The sequence below is a fragment of the Macaca thibetana genome, chromosome 13, assembly GCF_024542745.1.
Source record: "Macaca thibetana thibetana isolate TM-01 chromosome 13, ASM2454274v1, whole genome shotgun sequence".
Lineage (NCBI taxonomy): Eukaryota > Metazoa > Chordata > Mammalia > Primates > Cercopithecidae > Macaca > Macaca thibetana.
This window is the reverse complement of record NC_065590.1, coordinates 51,746,453-51,763,181: the sequence shown is the minus strand read 5'-3', so window position 1 is coordinate 51,763,181 and position 16,729 is coordinate 51,746,453. Positions and strand designations below refer to the sequence as shown.

The window sequence follows — 16,729 nt, the reverse complement described above, 5'->3', positions numbered from 1 at the left end:
TGTTTTGGAGAACTAATGGAGGAAACAGGCCTTGACTGAGCTCCTACAAACGACTGCTTCAGCTAACGCAGGCTGCAGTCCAGCATTCTGTCGACTGCACTACTGCGCTGGGGATTCATCCACAAGGTGTTTGCAAAGGACAGAGAGGGAATTCACAGCCATGAAAGGGAGAATGGAAACTCTCCAAAGAGGAATAAATCAGCTTGACATTTAGCTTGCCATCTAGGCTGGCTGTCACAAGGCCATGAATCTGCCTGATGAGAGGTGAAAGAGAGAAATGAAGAAGATGAGAAAAGAGGGAGGGAGGAATACATTTCAGAATAAACAGAATCTGTGGCTCTGCACTCACTCCCTGTACTGGGGTGGCAAAGGGTTTGGTGGGAATGAGGGGAAGGGAAATATGTTCCTGGAGGAAAAGGCTTCTTATGTAAAGAGTGAAGGAAAGACTCAGACCCAAGAAGAAGCCAGGGAAAGCTGCTGTGGTGGACGCTGTGATGCTCCCAGATCCCCTTTCGTGAATGAAGAGTTATTCCCCCACATGGTCAAAAAGCTGCTAGAGCAAGATCCTTGGCCATCAGCACTCTTAGGGACTCCCTGGGCTGAAGGAAACTACCCTGCCCAAGTCATGCCTACTTCCAGTGGCAGCCCCTTATCCAGTGACTCATCCACAGGAGTCTAAAGGCCTGGCTCCACACACCAACTGGGGATACCTCAGAAGAGCCCTCCCAGCTTCAGTGCATTCCAAGTGGTCAGCTGAGCTCTTTGCTGGGACTGCTTCAGAGCTTAGCTTCTCCCTCTGCCCAACCCTGCTTTCTTCTCTTCCCTTCCACAGTGTGGATATGGAGAGCCCTTCCTAATGAACAGCCTGCACACAAACCTCTGTCTCAGAGTCAGCTTTTCGGGGAGCCCTACCCACAACACTGCTTGTGAAGTCAATGTGCAGAGCCCTGCTGAAGGCAGAGAGAAGATTGTCATCTGCTGAGTCTGGTCAGGTAACTCACACCGTGAAGAACAGTGCCCAAGTCCTTATTTAGAGAATTAAGTTTGGTGCCACCTCACGGTCAACCACAACATGTGTATTGGGCCATCAAAACATCAGAGCAGGGGGACTGAAAAGGTGATCCCTTCCCTTACAGGACCTGCCCTTCCTCAACCCATCAGTCAGATATAGGTACAGCCACTTCTTAAAACCTTTAAAGGCCGGGCGCGGTGGCTCAAGCCTGTAATCCCAGCACTTTGGGAGGCCGAGGCGGGTGGATCACGAGGTCAGGAGATCGAGACTATCCTGGCTAACACGGTGAAACCCCGTCTCTACTAAAAATACAAAAAACTAGCCGGGCGTGGTGGCGGGCGCCTGTAGTCTCAGCTACTCGGGAGGCTGAGGCGGGAGAATGGCGTGAACCCGGGAGGTGGAGCTTGCAGTGAGCCGAGATCACGCCACTGCACTCCAGCCTGGGAGACACAGCGAGACTCCGTCTCAAAAACAAACAAACAAACAAACAAACAAACAAAAAAACCAAAAAAACCTTTAAAGAGCGCTCCAAACCCACCCTTGGTACTGTCACCCCTATAAAGTTCATAAACCCTAACTCTCAAAAATGCCTCCCTGCAATAATTTAAAGTTTTAATTTCAATTAAATTCCTGTGTTAATTTCTTTTTGTTGTCTCAAGCAGAAGTAGAAAACATGTATAAGGTTCTCCATTCAGTAATCCTTTATGGTTAATCTTTAATATTTCTTCAAGGTTAATGATCCTATTTCCCACTAGCTTTCTGGCAAAAGGTCATGTTTTCAATCCTATCATCTCTGTAGCTTTCTGTAATAAAGCTTGGTTTGAATGTCAGTCAGTTTAATGGCTATGCCAATTTCTCACCTATTAGAGCCACCTTTATCATCCTCTGTGGCAAATGGCACAAGTGGATGCAATAACAAATCACATTCTAAAGCCACTGAGGGCACTTTGGTTCCCACTCTTCCAAGCAAGCATTTCCACAGCCTGGAGACTCTGACTGGGCTCCTAGCTGAAGACATAAAGGGATCAAGAGATGGGAAGAAGAAAGGTTAAACCTAGGAACAGAGAAGCCAAGGTGCCCCAGAGAACGGAAGAGGCGGTCTGCAGAGTTCGGAAGGCAGGCAGCTCATGCTTGAAGGTGATATGCTTCTGCCTACAAGAGAAATCTGAGCACATCAGTTACTTCTGTCTTAGCAAGAATCCCTGACATACTTAGATTTCTGAGTTGAAAGTGAGATAAGGCCTGTTTTGTTTCGTTTGTTTCTTTGTTTCCACGCAAAGCTCAAGATGTGGCCGGGCGTAGTGGCTCAAGCCTGTAATCCCAGCACTTTGGGAGGCCAAGGCGGGCGGATCACGAGGTCGGGAGATTGAGACCATCCTGGCTAACACGGTGAAACCCCCCGTCTCTACTAAAAATACAAAAGAATTAGCGGGGCCTGGTGGCGGGCGCCTGTAGTCCCAGCTACTCGGGAGTCTGAGGCAGGAGAATGGCGTGAACCCGGGAGGCGGAGCTTGCAGTGAGCTGAGATCCGGCCACTGCACTCCAGCCTGGGTGACAGAGTGAGACTCTGTCTCAAAAATAAAAAAGAAAAAAAAGCTCAAGATGTTTTCTGGGCCAGGTGCGGTAGCTCACTCCTTTAATCCCAGCACTTTGGGAGGCTGAGGTGGGTGGATCATGAGGTCAGGAGATTGAGACCATCCTGGCCAATATGGTGAAACACTGTCTCTACTAAAAATACAAAAATTAGTAGGGCGCCGTGGTGTGTGCCCCTAATTCCAGCTACTCAAGAGGCTGAGGCAGGAGAATCGCTTGAACCAGGGAGTCGGAGGTTGGGTGAACCCAGATGGCGCCACTGCACTCCAGCCTGGCGACAGAGCAAGACTCCATCTCAAAAAAAAAAAAAAAAAAGATGCCTTCTGGATCTGCAATGATGAGTAGTAATTTATGTATTTATGTTGGAGAAAGAAATAATGGAGGTCCAGGCCCTTTGCAATCTCTGACCCTCTTTACAGAAGACCCACCCAGTAATTATGACATTTAACTGTGGAATGGTAGTTTTTATACTCATGAGGAAAACTCACACTAGTGGTGCTAAACCACTGGGCATGGCCTCACACCATTTCTGATAGCCAGGGGAACTGGGGTGGGGGAGGGTGATTATTGGCATCTAGTGTCCTGTATCTACAAGGTCACAGGACAACCTCACATAACAAAGAATTATCCCGTCCAAACTATCAATAGTGCTGAGGTTGAGAAACCCTGACTTACAAATAATTCTCTGTCCTCCTAAATGTATTCAACTACTCAGGAATCTTCAGGCCTTGTTTCTCCTTCTCTAGACACTCAGCTGACCTGGGAAAATTACAAGCCGCTTGACCAACAAGCTCATTATCTTGTTTTTGATGGAGACAGAGCTGAGGAACAAAGACAACAAAGAAAACCCCAACTGTGGGGTGAAAGAAGACTTAACCTTGGCTTACAGTCTCCCTTCAAAAGCTATGTGGTATGTGGGGATCCGTGAGCTGGCAGTTCTGGTCAGAAAATAATAAAGAAGTCTCAGAATTACTTCCTAGGCTAGGGTCTGCTTCAGAGGCATACAGAGATGCCTCTTGCTTTCACCTCTGTACTAATCTCACTGCTCCACTTTGAATCAAGGCTTGAGTACTGTGCAAGCAGAATAACCAGGCACTCTCTTCAGTTAGTTTTGAAACCATCTCAATGATTTTGGGAGAACAAACTCCCCACGATCTGGCAACAAGTTGTCCGGCTGGGGTTATTTTCAAGTCTACATTTCTTAGTTTCCTGAAGAATACACTGGGCATGCCAGAAGGTTTCAAAGCTACAGTTACGGCATCAGCAACAACTCTTCAACTAGCCTGTGCTTCAACCCAAAGCAGCACAAACAGAAAAGTCAGCCAAGCCACGAGGGGCCTGGTCAAGCGTCTAACAGTGTAGGATTGCTGCATAACGAGCAGGATCCTACTACAATACAGCCTTTGAAGTGCCTTGAAAATAAATTCTATGTTTAGAAAACAAAGCCCTCTCTCCAGGCCTGGACTCACCCCACTCACCCCACCCTCATCCCTATTTCACTGAAAAGCTAAATATTAAAAAGTGCTTGGATGTTTACATATAACTTTTCTCTTTAAAGGGCCATCTTCTTTTTTTTTTTTTTTTTTTTTTTTTTTTTGAGACGGAGTCTTGCTCTGTCACCCAGGCTGGAGTGCAGTGGCCGGATCTCAGCTCACTGCAAGCTCCTCCTCTCGGGTTCACGCCATTCTCCTGCCTCAGCCTCCTGAGTAGCTGGGACTACAGGCACCCGCCACTTCACCCGGCTAGTTTTTTGTATTTTTTAGTAGAGACGGGGTTTCACCGTATTAGCCAGGATGGTCTCGATCTCCTGACCTCATGATCCGCCCGTCTCGGCCTCCCAAAGTGCTGGGATTACAGGCTTGAGCCACCGCGCCCGGCCGGGCCATCTTCTTAAGAACACAAATCCCCCAATAATGGTCCTCGAGCTGCTCAAGCTTTCCAACCAGAAAATATGACTGTATTGAAAAATGTGACTAGAAACAATAGGACCAGCCTCACTTCTTCCCCATAGAAACAATTCAAATCACTGAAGGTCTTGCTGGCATCTCTGCTGCCATCTACTGAGTCAACCTGGCACATATTCTAGTAAATCCTAACCAAGAAAGGTCATTGTTCTGTAAATGTTTCCATTTTAACTCTACCATGTTGTATTACAATTGTTTATGTACAACTTTACTTCTAGATTGCAAGTACCCACGAGATAGACAGGATGTCTTATTCATCTTTTAGTAGGTAATCAGGAAATGGTTGTTGGATTAAGTAATTTTGAGTGTTGCACAAGTCTTCTCAAAAAAGATCATCTCAAGAATTTTCTTTTTTTTTTTTTTTTTTTTTTTTTTTTTGAGACGGAGTCTCGCTCTGTCGCCCAGGCTGGAGTGCAGTGGCGCGATCTCGGCTCACTGCAAGCTCCGCCTCCCGGGTTCACGCCATTCTCCTGCCTCAGCCTCCCGAGTAGCTGGGACTACAGGCGCCCACAACCGCGCCCGGCTAATTTTTTGTATTTTTAGTAGAGACGGGGTTTCACCGTGGTCTCGATCTCCTGACCTTGTGATCCGCCCGCCTTAGCCTCCCAAAGTGCTGGGATTACAGGCGTGAGCCACCGCGCCCGGCCAATCTCAAGAATTTTCTTAAGGACTCCTCCAAAACCCAGAAACTACCATAATTATATCAAACGGAAGAGAGCAACTCATTTATTTTTTAAGACCTTCAGAGTAGCTCCTTCTACAACTTTCTTTATTCACCCAAAATCAGCCTTCACGATCTCCACCATCAGCAAATTATTGTGTCAAATAAAAATTGTTTATTATTTAGTTCTGTGGCTCATGTGGCTTAGAGTTGGTTGTCTCCTTAATGTGAAGGCTTTTGGACACTCAAAGGCAGAACTGTTCTTTTCTTCCCAGATTGAATAACCCCATTCCTCCAACTTTTCTTTCTACATCTCCATGATCTATACATGCTCAAAATTAGTAATAGTTTTTTTTCTTTTTCTTTTTTTTTGAGATGGAGTCTTGCTCTGTCGCCCAGGCTGGAGTGCAGTGGCCGGATCTCAGCTCACTGCAAGCTCCGCCTCCCGGGTTTATGCCATTCTCCTGCCTCAGCCTCCCGAGTAGCTGAAACTACAGGCGCCCGCCACCTCGCCTGGCTAGTTTTTTGTATTTTTTAGTAGAGACGGGGTTTCACGGTGTTAGCCAGGATGGTCTCCATCTCCTGACCTCGTGATCCGCCCATCTCGGCCTCCCAAAGTGCTGGGATTACAGGCTTGAGCCACCGCGTCCAGCCCAGTAATAGTTTTCTTAATGTGAAGCCTCAAAACTAGTTTCAATATTCTATTTAGCATTTAAGCAAAGATGATTTTAACAAGTGCTTGTGGTGCCTGCTATTATCCCTATCAATGGGATACCTTGCATTAGGCAAAGCTAACATTTATCAGGCAGATAAATTAGGAATTGGCGATTCATTTAACAGAGCATTCCCAGGAAAATTTCTTCAAAATAACTATTTCAGTCCTATTTCATTTAGGAAATATTCATTTTGTGAGCAATTTTTCATGGATTACAAATCACAGAATAGGAGTAGCTGTAATCTTATTGATATCTAATTTATGTGTCACTTGGGTTTAAGATAACGCACCTTTTTCTGGTATTTGCTACTGGTGTTATGAGCTCTTCAAGACCTCTTGTGCCTTACAGAAATGGTCAGCATGAAAATCATCTCTTAGAAAATATTATCATGTTCATTTGACACCTGAAAAAGCATACCCAGAGGGTAGAGGAATCTTGGAGACTATTTATATACACAAATAGCATAAAGGAGTTTTCCCCATCTCTAAGGGACCAACCTGGGCAAAGGAATAGAAGGAATAGCCTTGGCAATTATTCTCCCTGTCCCTGCACCCTCATGAAAACAGGGAGAGTCACATTCTCTGATGCCAAGATTAAAGCTCTGATGCAAGCAGGGTCTCTGCACTGCAATCTGGAAGGCCACTGGAATCTCTCTGCCAATGTTTTTCCCATCCTTATTATTGATCCTAGTAGCAGCACGAACCTGTTTCTTGATGTTGTGTTCAGAAGCTGATCAATATTAAGTACTCACCTCAGGGAGGCTGGCCAAAAACAGCATGAAGACTTTTCAAGCTGACTTTTTAAACTGACTTTTTAAACTCTTTGGATTGGTCAGGGCCTGCAATCAAAACTCATGATCGTTAATTCATAAACGCCTAACTCTTCAAGCAATTTGGCAAAAATCTTTGACAATTCAGTCCCACTGCTGGGGGCTGCTTCCAAAATGTACATTTTCAAAATGTGTGAGCAGGCCGGGCATGGTGACTCATGCCTGTAATCCCAGCACTTTGGGAGGCCGAGGCGGGCAGATCACCTGAGGTCAGGAGTTTGAGACCAGTCTGGACAACATGGTGAAACTCCATCTCTACTAAAAATACAAAAATTAGCCAGGCATGGTGGGGGGCGCCTGTAGTCTCAGCTACTCAGGAGGCTGAGGCAAGAGAATCACTTGAACCCGGAAGGCGGAGGTTGCAGTGAGCCGAGATCGCGCCACTGCCCTCCAGCCTGAGCGACAGAGGGAAACTCCACCTCAAACAACAACAACAACAACAACAACAACATAGTCAAAATGTGTGAGCAGTATGAGGTGAAGGAAGAGTTCCAGGAGAAAATGGATGGGAATGTGTTGTTACACATTCTGATCTGTGTACAACCAAAGTGGTGGAAGGGTGCCATGCCCTTCCTGTTAAGCACAAACTCACCTAAAGCTCACTCTATTTATGATAGTATCTTTATTATCTGACCTAATAAAACAAGAAAACAGAATTTAGCCCACACAACTGTTCCTTGAGTGGAAAAGGTGGATCCTTCTCAGTGTGGCCTTAACACATTAATACACATGGGAGTTTAAAGGTAGCGTTTGCACCCAATGGAGAGCTAAAAATGCTTGGTGGTGATTATTGCTGCAGTTTATATACAACATGATAATGGAAACCCCCCCACAGCCACAGTGGAATTTCCACTGAAGAGCTAACTGGATAGAGACAAGGATCCATGTAGGCAAATCTTCAAAATGTAATTTTGTAGCCTCTATTTTAAAACTATACTACTTCTTAACCAAGTTTATGGCATACAGTTGGGGAAGAATACTATAGATTAATTTTTTAGAGTGGGGTTGGGGGAAGTCAAAATTACTTAAGGACTCTGTACCTTTTTCTCTTTCTACACACAGATTGCATCTATGTTATCTTACACGTTCCTCTGCATTAGAAACCAAAATGGCCTCCATACTGGATTGGCTTCCACATAGTAGCTCTATCCTTTATCCTCCCTTCTGCTTCTGTTACATCAGTAAATTGGGTATTCTGCAGTAGGCTTTTCCAAATGAGAAAAAAAGGTAATTTTTTTTTTTTTTTTTTTTTTTTTTTTTTTTGAGACGGAGCTTGCTCTGTCGCCCAGGCTGGAGTACAGTGGCGCAATCTGGGCTCACAGCAAGCTCCACCTCCCGGGTTCATGCCATTCTCCTGCCTCAGCCTCCCGAGTAGCTGGGACTACAGGCACCTGCCACGATGCCCTGCTAATTTTTTGTATTTTTAGTAGAGACAGGGTTTCACCATGTTAGCCAGGATAGTCTCGATCTCCTGATCTCGTGATCCACCTGCTTCAGCCTCCCAAAGTGCTGGGATTACAGGCATGAGCCACCGTGCCCGGCACCAAATGAGAAAATATGGTAATTCTTTACTATCTTTATCCACTCAAAAAGCTTCATTTAAAGTTGATGGAGGCCAGGCATGGCGGCTCACGCCTGTAATCCCAGCACTTTGGAAGGCCGAAGCAGATGGATCACTTGAGGTCAGGAGTTTGAGACCAGCCTGGCCAACATGGTGAAATCCCATTTCTACTAAAAATACAAAAATTATCTGGGTGTGGTGGTGGGCACCTGTAATCTCAGCTACTCAGGAGGCTGAGGCAGGAGAATCGCTTGAACTTAGGAGACGGAGGTTGTAGTGAGCTGAGATTGCGTCACTGTACTCCAGCCTGGGTGACAGAGCAAGACTGTCTCAATAAATAAATAAATAAATAAAAATAAAGTTGATGGAAACAAAAAATCAAATCTAGCCTCAGTTTAGGACAGAGGTTTCAAATGAGTGACCTGCAGGTCAAGTCTGGTCTGCTGATGTGTTTTCTTTGGCCCACACAGTATTCTGAAAAATCAGGACTGCTTACATCAAATCTACATTTCCAGCCTCCCAGAAGGTAACACCGAGTCCACAGTCCTGCATAATAAAAGTTGCGTGGAATTTATCACAATTGTCCCATTCAAAAAGTCCTCAGATCCTCCTTTCCCTGACTGTGATACATTTCAATCATTTACAGTAGTGCCAGACCTCTATAGGTAGACACAGATCCTCTAGGTAGGGAGGGTACCTGCAGATAATTATCAATTTAAAAAAATGAAAAAAATTATATAAAAAATAGTGTCTTTTTTATGTATCCAATATATTTTTATTCAAGAACACAACACATTATAACTACTAGCAAATTGACAGTTTTATATTTTCAGTAGTGCTACACCGAACATTTGTTAAATGCTGTTTTTTTCTGAGAAAGAATGGAAGAAACGTACGAGCTTTCTATGAAATGTACAAAGTTAAAAAAAAAAAATAAGGCCTCTGCTATGATTTTTGACTTAACATATGCTTTAGGAATCCAACAGAATTCCAGGCACCTAAAAAGTATCAGTTTTTCATCTTTTAAAGTTAAAAAAGTGGGCCGGGCGCGGTGGCTCAAGCCTGTAATCCCAGCACTTTGGGAGGCCGAGACGGGCGGATCACGAGGTCAGGAGATCGAGACCATCCTGGCTAACACGGTGAAACCCCGTCTCTATTAAGAAATACAAAAAACTAGCCGGGCGAGGCGGCGGGCGCCTGTAGTCCCAGCTACTCGGGAGGCTGAGGCTGGAGAATGGCGTGAACCCGGGAGGCGGAGCTTGCAGTGAGCTGAGATCCGGCCACTGCACTCCAGCCTGGGTGACAGAGCGAGACTCCGTCTCAAAAAAAAAAAAAAGTTAAAAAAGTGATTAATTTAATGGTTCATTTCTTAGTTAATTCAGGATTTAGGAAAAGTTCTAAATATTAAGAAAATTTTTTTCATTAGATTAGATTTCTGTTTCAGAACGTCTCTAAACCTTTCCAAATGAATGAATTTAATAGAAATTCATTCTGATACATGCATGACTACAATAAACAAAAATGTAACTAGTTACAATTAAATCTTGGAAAAAATACCTTCCATTCCTCAATGGTGTGGTAGAAAGAAAACCTAATGTGAAATCAGAGAAACTTACTTCATCACGGCTCTTGCTATGCAACTGCTATGTAAAGCAATCAATGACAAGAAGAAAAAAAGAGAGAAGACACGCTCAAGACAGCAAGACCTAATGGAACACACGAACGTTGGTTAAATCTTCATTGGAACAATTCAAATGTTAAAAGGCATTTTTAAGCAACTGGTGAAATTTGAATATGGACTATTAGATAATGCTAAGGAATTATTAGTAGTAACTTTTAAAATATGCTGTGTGTTTCCATTGAAGTTGTAATCTTGCTAGCAGAAATTGTATGCAAAATAGGTATTCAGTAGATGTTGTTGATGCTGATTTTGAATTGTAGTATTTCAAATTTAGGCTGAAGGTCAAGAAGCATTGGGAAATAATTTGTACCTTTTCAGAATTACTGAATTTTAGAGGTGGAAATGACAAGAGGAGTTATCTACTCAAAATAAATTTATCTTAAGCATGAGGAAAAGGACACGTAGCTAGACAGTGGTGGGGCTGGTCTAGAATGCAGGTTTCTGTGCTGAGGCCCAGATGATACCTCCTTCAGTGTAGCTTACACGGAGGCTCTGACAGCTTCAAAGCCCTCTGTAGCTCACAACTCAATTCTTTCTCCTTTCTCATTTAACTTTATAATCTTGCTCTTCCTCCCAACTCCATTTTCCATCACCAGGCATTTTAATTTATATTCACTTAACAACTTTCACTTTCCTTGGGAAAGCTGCCAACGGCAATGCTAGCTGAGAAGGAGTAATAATGAGCAAAGGAAAAACAAGGCAAAATTAGAAATGAAGAACAACAACGGCTGTTTAAGCTTTCTCTAGATTTATATACTTACTTCATCCTCCCGGCTTTCATGGAGACATGTTTTTTCTAAGCTCTGTCAACGGACACATAATAGCTTTCTATCAATCATATAGGTCTCAAAGAAAAAAAAAAAAGGTTTTAAGCCATTGGTACACAAAGAACCAGTGCTGCCGAAATACTTCTCCCTTTCCATTCCTTTTTTCCATCCTTTATCTGCTCTTTTCAACAGCTAGCATGAAGGCCAAAAATCAAAATATTATTTTGATAAGTGTTTTAGTAATAAATTGCTTTTTAAACTATGCACATGTATTACTTTAAAAATGCTATGTTTTAGAAAGCTGAATTATAATTATCCAGTACTCTGTTTAGCACCAAATGGAAAAATTAAAAACTCAGCTTGAATGCTTCTGAATTTATAAAATAAGCCAGGCAACCCTAATACGAGTGTGGACAGATAATATCAGCAGTAAGTTGTACCAATATATCAAATACTTTAAAGAAGGATAAACATATAAATACAAATGAATAGACATATGGGATTTAGTAAGTACAAACTAAGTAGAGAAATGTGTGTTTCTGGGGCCTATTACAAAGGAATTATAGCTATCTTTTACTAAGTTCCTCTATCATGTTATACACTTACACTACACATACATTATCACTAATCCTCACAACAAGCCTAAGGGAGGACTGCCCATATTTTATAAATGAGTAAGAGGTAGGACCAGAATTTTAATATGAAGCTGTCTGACTCCCTGTTCATCTTCTTTCCACTATAACATAAAAATACATATGCAATTTAAGTTTAGGAGGGGAAAAGTTATGCTCTTTGCTCTTATTCTAATAGCAGCTCATTTTCATTTTTTACTTGAAAATTTTTTTTCTTTTTTTAATAACAGAGACGGGATCTCAGTGTGTTACCTAGCTGGTCTCAAACTCCTGGGCTCAAGTGATCCTCCTGCCTCAACCTCCCAAAGTGCTGGCATTACAGACATGAGCTACCCCGCCCAGCCAGCAGCTCATTTTAACCATGTTGCATGGTCCAGGCTAACATTTAGCTAGTATGCTCTGGTGTGACATAAGGGCTAAAGGCTGTTCTGATTAATCAGGTATCTGTTCTGTTCGATTTGTGCCCATGCCATACTAATCATTAAATATTTTAAATATTACAACAGTCCACGGCACAGAACTTTCAGAATTTTCAATCAAATACTTATTCAGATACTTGAAATCATCCAAAACCACTTCTTATGACATATTTTCCATACCTATAGGTATCACAGGTCTACTTCTATGCAAAATTCGACTGGTCCTCTCTTTAAGTAATAATATGCCAAGATTCCCAGCTTTTATACTAGAAGCTTAAGCTTTGCCATATTTATATATATCAAAGCATGGGGCACATCTTTAAATCAGCAATACAAAATTACTGTACTCCAGGTTTTTGCCAGCAAGTCCAACCTTGAAATGATATCCTGCTTTTCTTGTCAAGTCAGGCTTGTAGCATTTCACATTTGGGAAGACAGTCTAATATACAGGATACTACCTGCACCTTCTTTAGTTCTTGCTATCATATTACATCATCAGAAAGTAATATATCTGGACATTAGCTTATGTCCTTAGATAAAAATGCCTACACTGTTTCGCACAAAGTTATAATCTTGGATTTTATCAAGATTCAATATAAGAAATGACCATATGGGAAAAAGGAAGCAATGGTATAAATATTTCAAAGACAAATCCAAATGTCATCATAACAAAAGTGTGATTTATTTCTGAGAGCTTACTCTAAATTTATTTATAAGTTAGTTATGTTAAAATCAGTTTGCCCAACCAGCATACATAAAGTGTTGTACAAGCTCCCTCAGCTGGTTAAGACATAGAACTACCAAAACACATGTTCCATTAGGTTAACTGCGTCATCCTCTTCAGAAATTTCTGTAACTGCAGCCTGAGATCGAAGAATAGACATGATGTCATTAGATAATTTGTCAAAGCCATTCTGTGAACATATATTTGCCACTTCTTGCCACCTTTCTGTGGAGCAAAATGAATCATTTATCATAAGACTTTCTACTGCATCTGTGGGGAAAAAAATACAATATTACAGTATGGCACTTATTTGATAATCCATACTTTAGTGATTTTTCAAAAATAGAAAAGGATATAATCTCAACTCAGTTACTGTTAAACTCTACCTGATTCCCCTAAGACTAATGATATAACATGCAGTGCTCAGTCTAGCTCATGGTAAGTATTCATGTTAGTTCCTTCTCCTCCTCCCTTATCATTAACCTCTTGATGTCTCAATTCAACCCTTTACCACTTCTCACATTCCACGTCTCCACTCATTGCCTTCTTGTTATGGTAGCAGATGTTGAAGGCTATAAGGCAGGAGCTCAGAAAGTGATGAATGTGGGCTCATTCTTATTCAAAGAGTCTATAAGGCACCACTAGAAACTATCAAATAACTGTGGACCTATAGGTGAAGTTTTCATGATTTCAAACACTTATATAAATGCCTTAGTGCTGCTAACCCAAGGACTTAAGAAACTCTTTGACAAACTCTTCATCCTGTCTCTAGATGGAGACCTCTTAATGATGGGGCTTCTATAACAAATATTTTTCTTAAGGAAATAAAATCATTTTGTTAAAGAAATTTAATATTATTTACTTTTAAAAATATCTTAGTGATCTATCAGTTTATGGAACTCATTTCTTATCTATTACCTGCATTACTTATGGTACTTCATAAAAGAGGATCACTTTTTAGAACACTGTCATCACTATAATTTTATTTCTACCATAATTATCATTTTTCTACAAAAATATTTTAGTTGATATTTGTAATGATAATTTCAAAATATAGTTATCTTCCAAAATATGTTTTCAAGTAATTTAAAATCAAGTTGTCTGCTCAACTTCCTATATTAAATTAATGAAAAGAAAATAAAAGTGAGTTTTAATTATTCTCTCTCTCTCTCTCTTTTTTTTTTTTTGAGGCAGGGAGTACAGTGGCACAATCACGGTTCACTGTAGCCTTGAGCTCCCTGGGCTCAGGCGATCCTTCCACCTCTGCCTCTTGAGTAGCTGGGACTACAGGTGCATGCCACCACACCTGGCTGGTTTTTGTATTTTTTTCATAGAGACAGGGTTTTGCCATGTCACCCAGGCTGGTCTTGAACTCCTGAGCTCAAGCGATCCACCCGCCTCAGCCTCCCAAAGTGCTGGGATTACAGGGGTGAGCCACCACACCCAGTAATCAGCTCTGTCTTTTACAGTGGGAAACGGGCTCGCTATACCCAGGCAGGTCTCGAACTCCTCAAGCTATCCTCCCGCCTCTGCCTCCCTAAGCTCAGGCGTGAGCCACCGCGCCCGGCCTAATCAGTTATTCTCTAATCCACAGCAGAGTTAGGTTCAGAGTGAATATCATATGTGAACACACAGACATTTGGTTTAGGAATTAAAACATATAGTTTATATCTACATAACATTTAAAATACATATAAAAGATAGCTAAATATACACATGTCAATATATATAAAGTTTTTAGTGTTAGTGATTACAATTATTGTAACATCTCCCTCAGGCTTCATAAAGATTATCTCTTCATTTTAATTCTCTCAAGAAACATATCCTATTGCCAACAGATTATTATTTACATGGCAATCTTTATATTTATAAACTCCTAAAGTTAACTCTTGCTAAGAAGGAACTCTTAGGGAAATTTGAGTTAACTCATGCATAATCATCTTGAACCTCTCCCTAAATAACCCACTACTATTTCTTCCACAACATTTTACTCTACTTACCTATCCCGCCTTTATTTATTTCTTGAAGTAGCTTAATGCCAATTTTTTTCTTATCTACAGAGAACAGATGAAGTATGGCAAGACCAAAAGATAAAGATGTTTGTTTCTCATTCAACTCTTTAGTGAGACACTGAATTAATTCAATTTGGGGACATGACATTAATAGCTGCAACAGGTCATCTGAAGGCAAAAATGAAAGAACTTTATCTCAACATCCTAACATGATAAATCAACTAGAAACTAGGACTAGCTAATGTCTATACCTGCCAATCAACAGTTTTTCTAATCCTTTCAAAGCCCTCAATGACCCACTCCAACCTAAACTCAACAGTACTATCCCCTAGCCCCCCCTAAAAAAAATCATGCTCAGCATAGCAAAAAACAAAGGAAAACTACCCATAAGAGTCTCCAAAATACAATCAAATAATTATAACGAAAAGAAATGTGGTATAATAAAAATATAGATTGGCTATCAGGAAACCTGAATTCTAATCATAGCTCCATCAGTCACTTACTCTTTTGGAACTCAGTTTTCACATCTGAAAAGCGCTAGAATTGGATATAATTTCTTTTTTTTTTTTTTTTTTTTTGAGACAGTCTCACTGTCGCCCAGGCTGGAGTGCAGTGGTGTGATCTTGGCTCACTGCGAACTCCGCCTCCCGGATTCACGCCATTCTCCTGTCTCAGCCTCCCAAGTAGCCGGGACTACAGGTGCCCGCCACCATGCCTGGCTAATATTTTGTATTTTTAGTAGAGATGGGGTTTCACCATGTTAGCCAGGATGGTCTCGATCTCCTGACTTGTGATCTGCCCGCCTCGGCTTCCTGAAGTGCTGGGATTACAGACGTGAGCCACCGTGCCCGGCCAAAGTGGAGATAATTTCGAAGGTTCCATCTAATACTACAGTTTGTTTGTCTATATCTTGTTGCTCATATTTGGACCAAATTCTGGTGAGTATAATGTCTTTCTGTGCCTTGCACAGAAAATGCAATTCAGTAATTTTTTTCCTAAAACTATCAAGTATTTAGAAATTCAAAAATGAAAACTTTAAGAAGCCATTAGCTATTTCAAGTAGCTAGAGGTGGAGCCATATGAAGTTGCCTATATTTGACCACAAAAAAAAAAAAACAATTCCATATGGGTTAATCTACTAGTTAACCACTGAGGTAATCTAAAGCTACAATTATGATTTGTATTCTTAAATTTTTTCAAAACAAAGTCTCACTGTGCTGCCCAGGCTGGAGTGCATCACTCATCATAGGCATAATGGTTGTGTACTATATCCTCAAACTCCTGGGCTCAAGCAGTCTCCCGCCTCAGCCTTCCCAATAAATGAGACTACAGGCATGCACCACCGTGCCCCACTCTATAGTCTCAAATTTGTAAACTTTGTATTAACTTCCTAAATTTTTTTAAGTAAAAATATTATTTTGGGGCCACAATAGAGGTAATTTTCAGAATAACTTTGAGAGCCTTTCAAGAACTACCATAAACATAATTTAACTCTGAAAGCCTTGGGTTTTTAAAATGTATTTAATATATAGAGACAGGGTCCCACTATGTTGCCCCAGGCTGGTCTTGAATTCCTCATATCCCTTTTGCTTACTACATTTCAAAATCCATTTTCTTTTTAAAAAATTATTATTATTATTATGGGATAAGGTCTCACTCTTGCCTAGGCAGGAATGCAGTGCCACAATCACAGCTCACTGCAGCCTAGAATGTCTGGGTTCAAGCGATCTTCCCATCTCAGCCTCCTGAGTGGCTGGGACTACAGATCCTATCCCTAAAATTTTTAAATTCTAAAAGTAATTAAAATCTATATCCCATGTCTAAACATTAACTAATATAATTCTTACCTATGGAAAAATAATAGTTAACACAGAAACTGAAACTGTATACTTAGGTAATGGAATATTAACTAATACCTACTATGCCAGATTCTGTCCTGTCACTACACAACCAAATCACTTACCTCTAGCTGTGCCTTAGCCTCTGTATGGAAACATAGTATTTTTTTTTTTTTTTTTTGAGACGGAGTCTGGCTCTGTCGCCCGGGCTGGAGTGCAGTGGCCGGATCTCAGCTCACTGCAAGCTCCGCCTCCCGGGTTTACGCCATTCTCCTGCCTCAGCCTCCCGAGTAGCTGGGACTACAGGCGCCCGCCGCCTC

General features: G+C 41.5%; 2 protein-coding genes across 7 annotated transcripts in view; one reads left to right on the top strand and one right to left on the bottom strand.

Moving 5' to 3' along the window:
- The window catches only part of RPS27A (ribosomal protein S27a), a 169,332-nt gene that overhangs the window by 87,458 nt on the left and 65,145 nt on the right, over positions 1–16,729 (top strand). The window lies entirely within an intron of this gene.
- The window catches only part of CLHC1 (clathrin heavy chain linker domain containing 1), a 66,425-nt gene continuing 62,186 nt past the window's right edge, over positions 12,491–16,729 (bottom strand). For all 6 annotated transcript variants that reach the window (XM_050754671.1, XM_050754675.1, XM_050754672.1 and 3 more), the window contains 2 exons: positions 14,560–14,739; positions 12,491–12,829 (listed from right to left, as the gene is read on the bottom strand). In XM_050754671.1, coding sequence (XP_050610628.1) covers positions 12,633–12,829; positions 14,560–14,739 — 377 coding nt within the window. In that variant the 3' untranslated portion in view covers positions 12,491–12,632. The remainder of the gene's footprint in view (positions 12,830–14,559; positions 14,740–16,729) is intronic.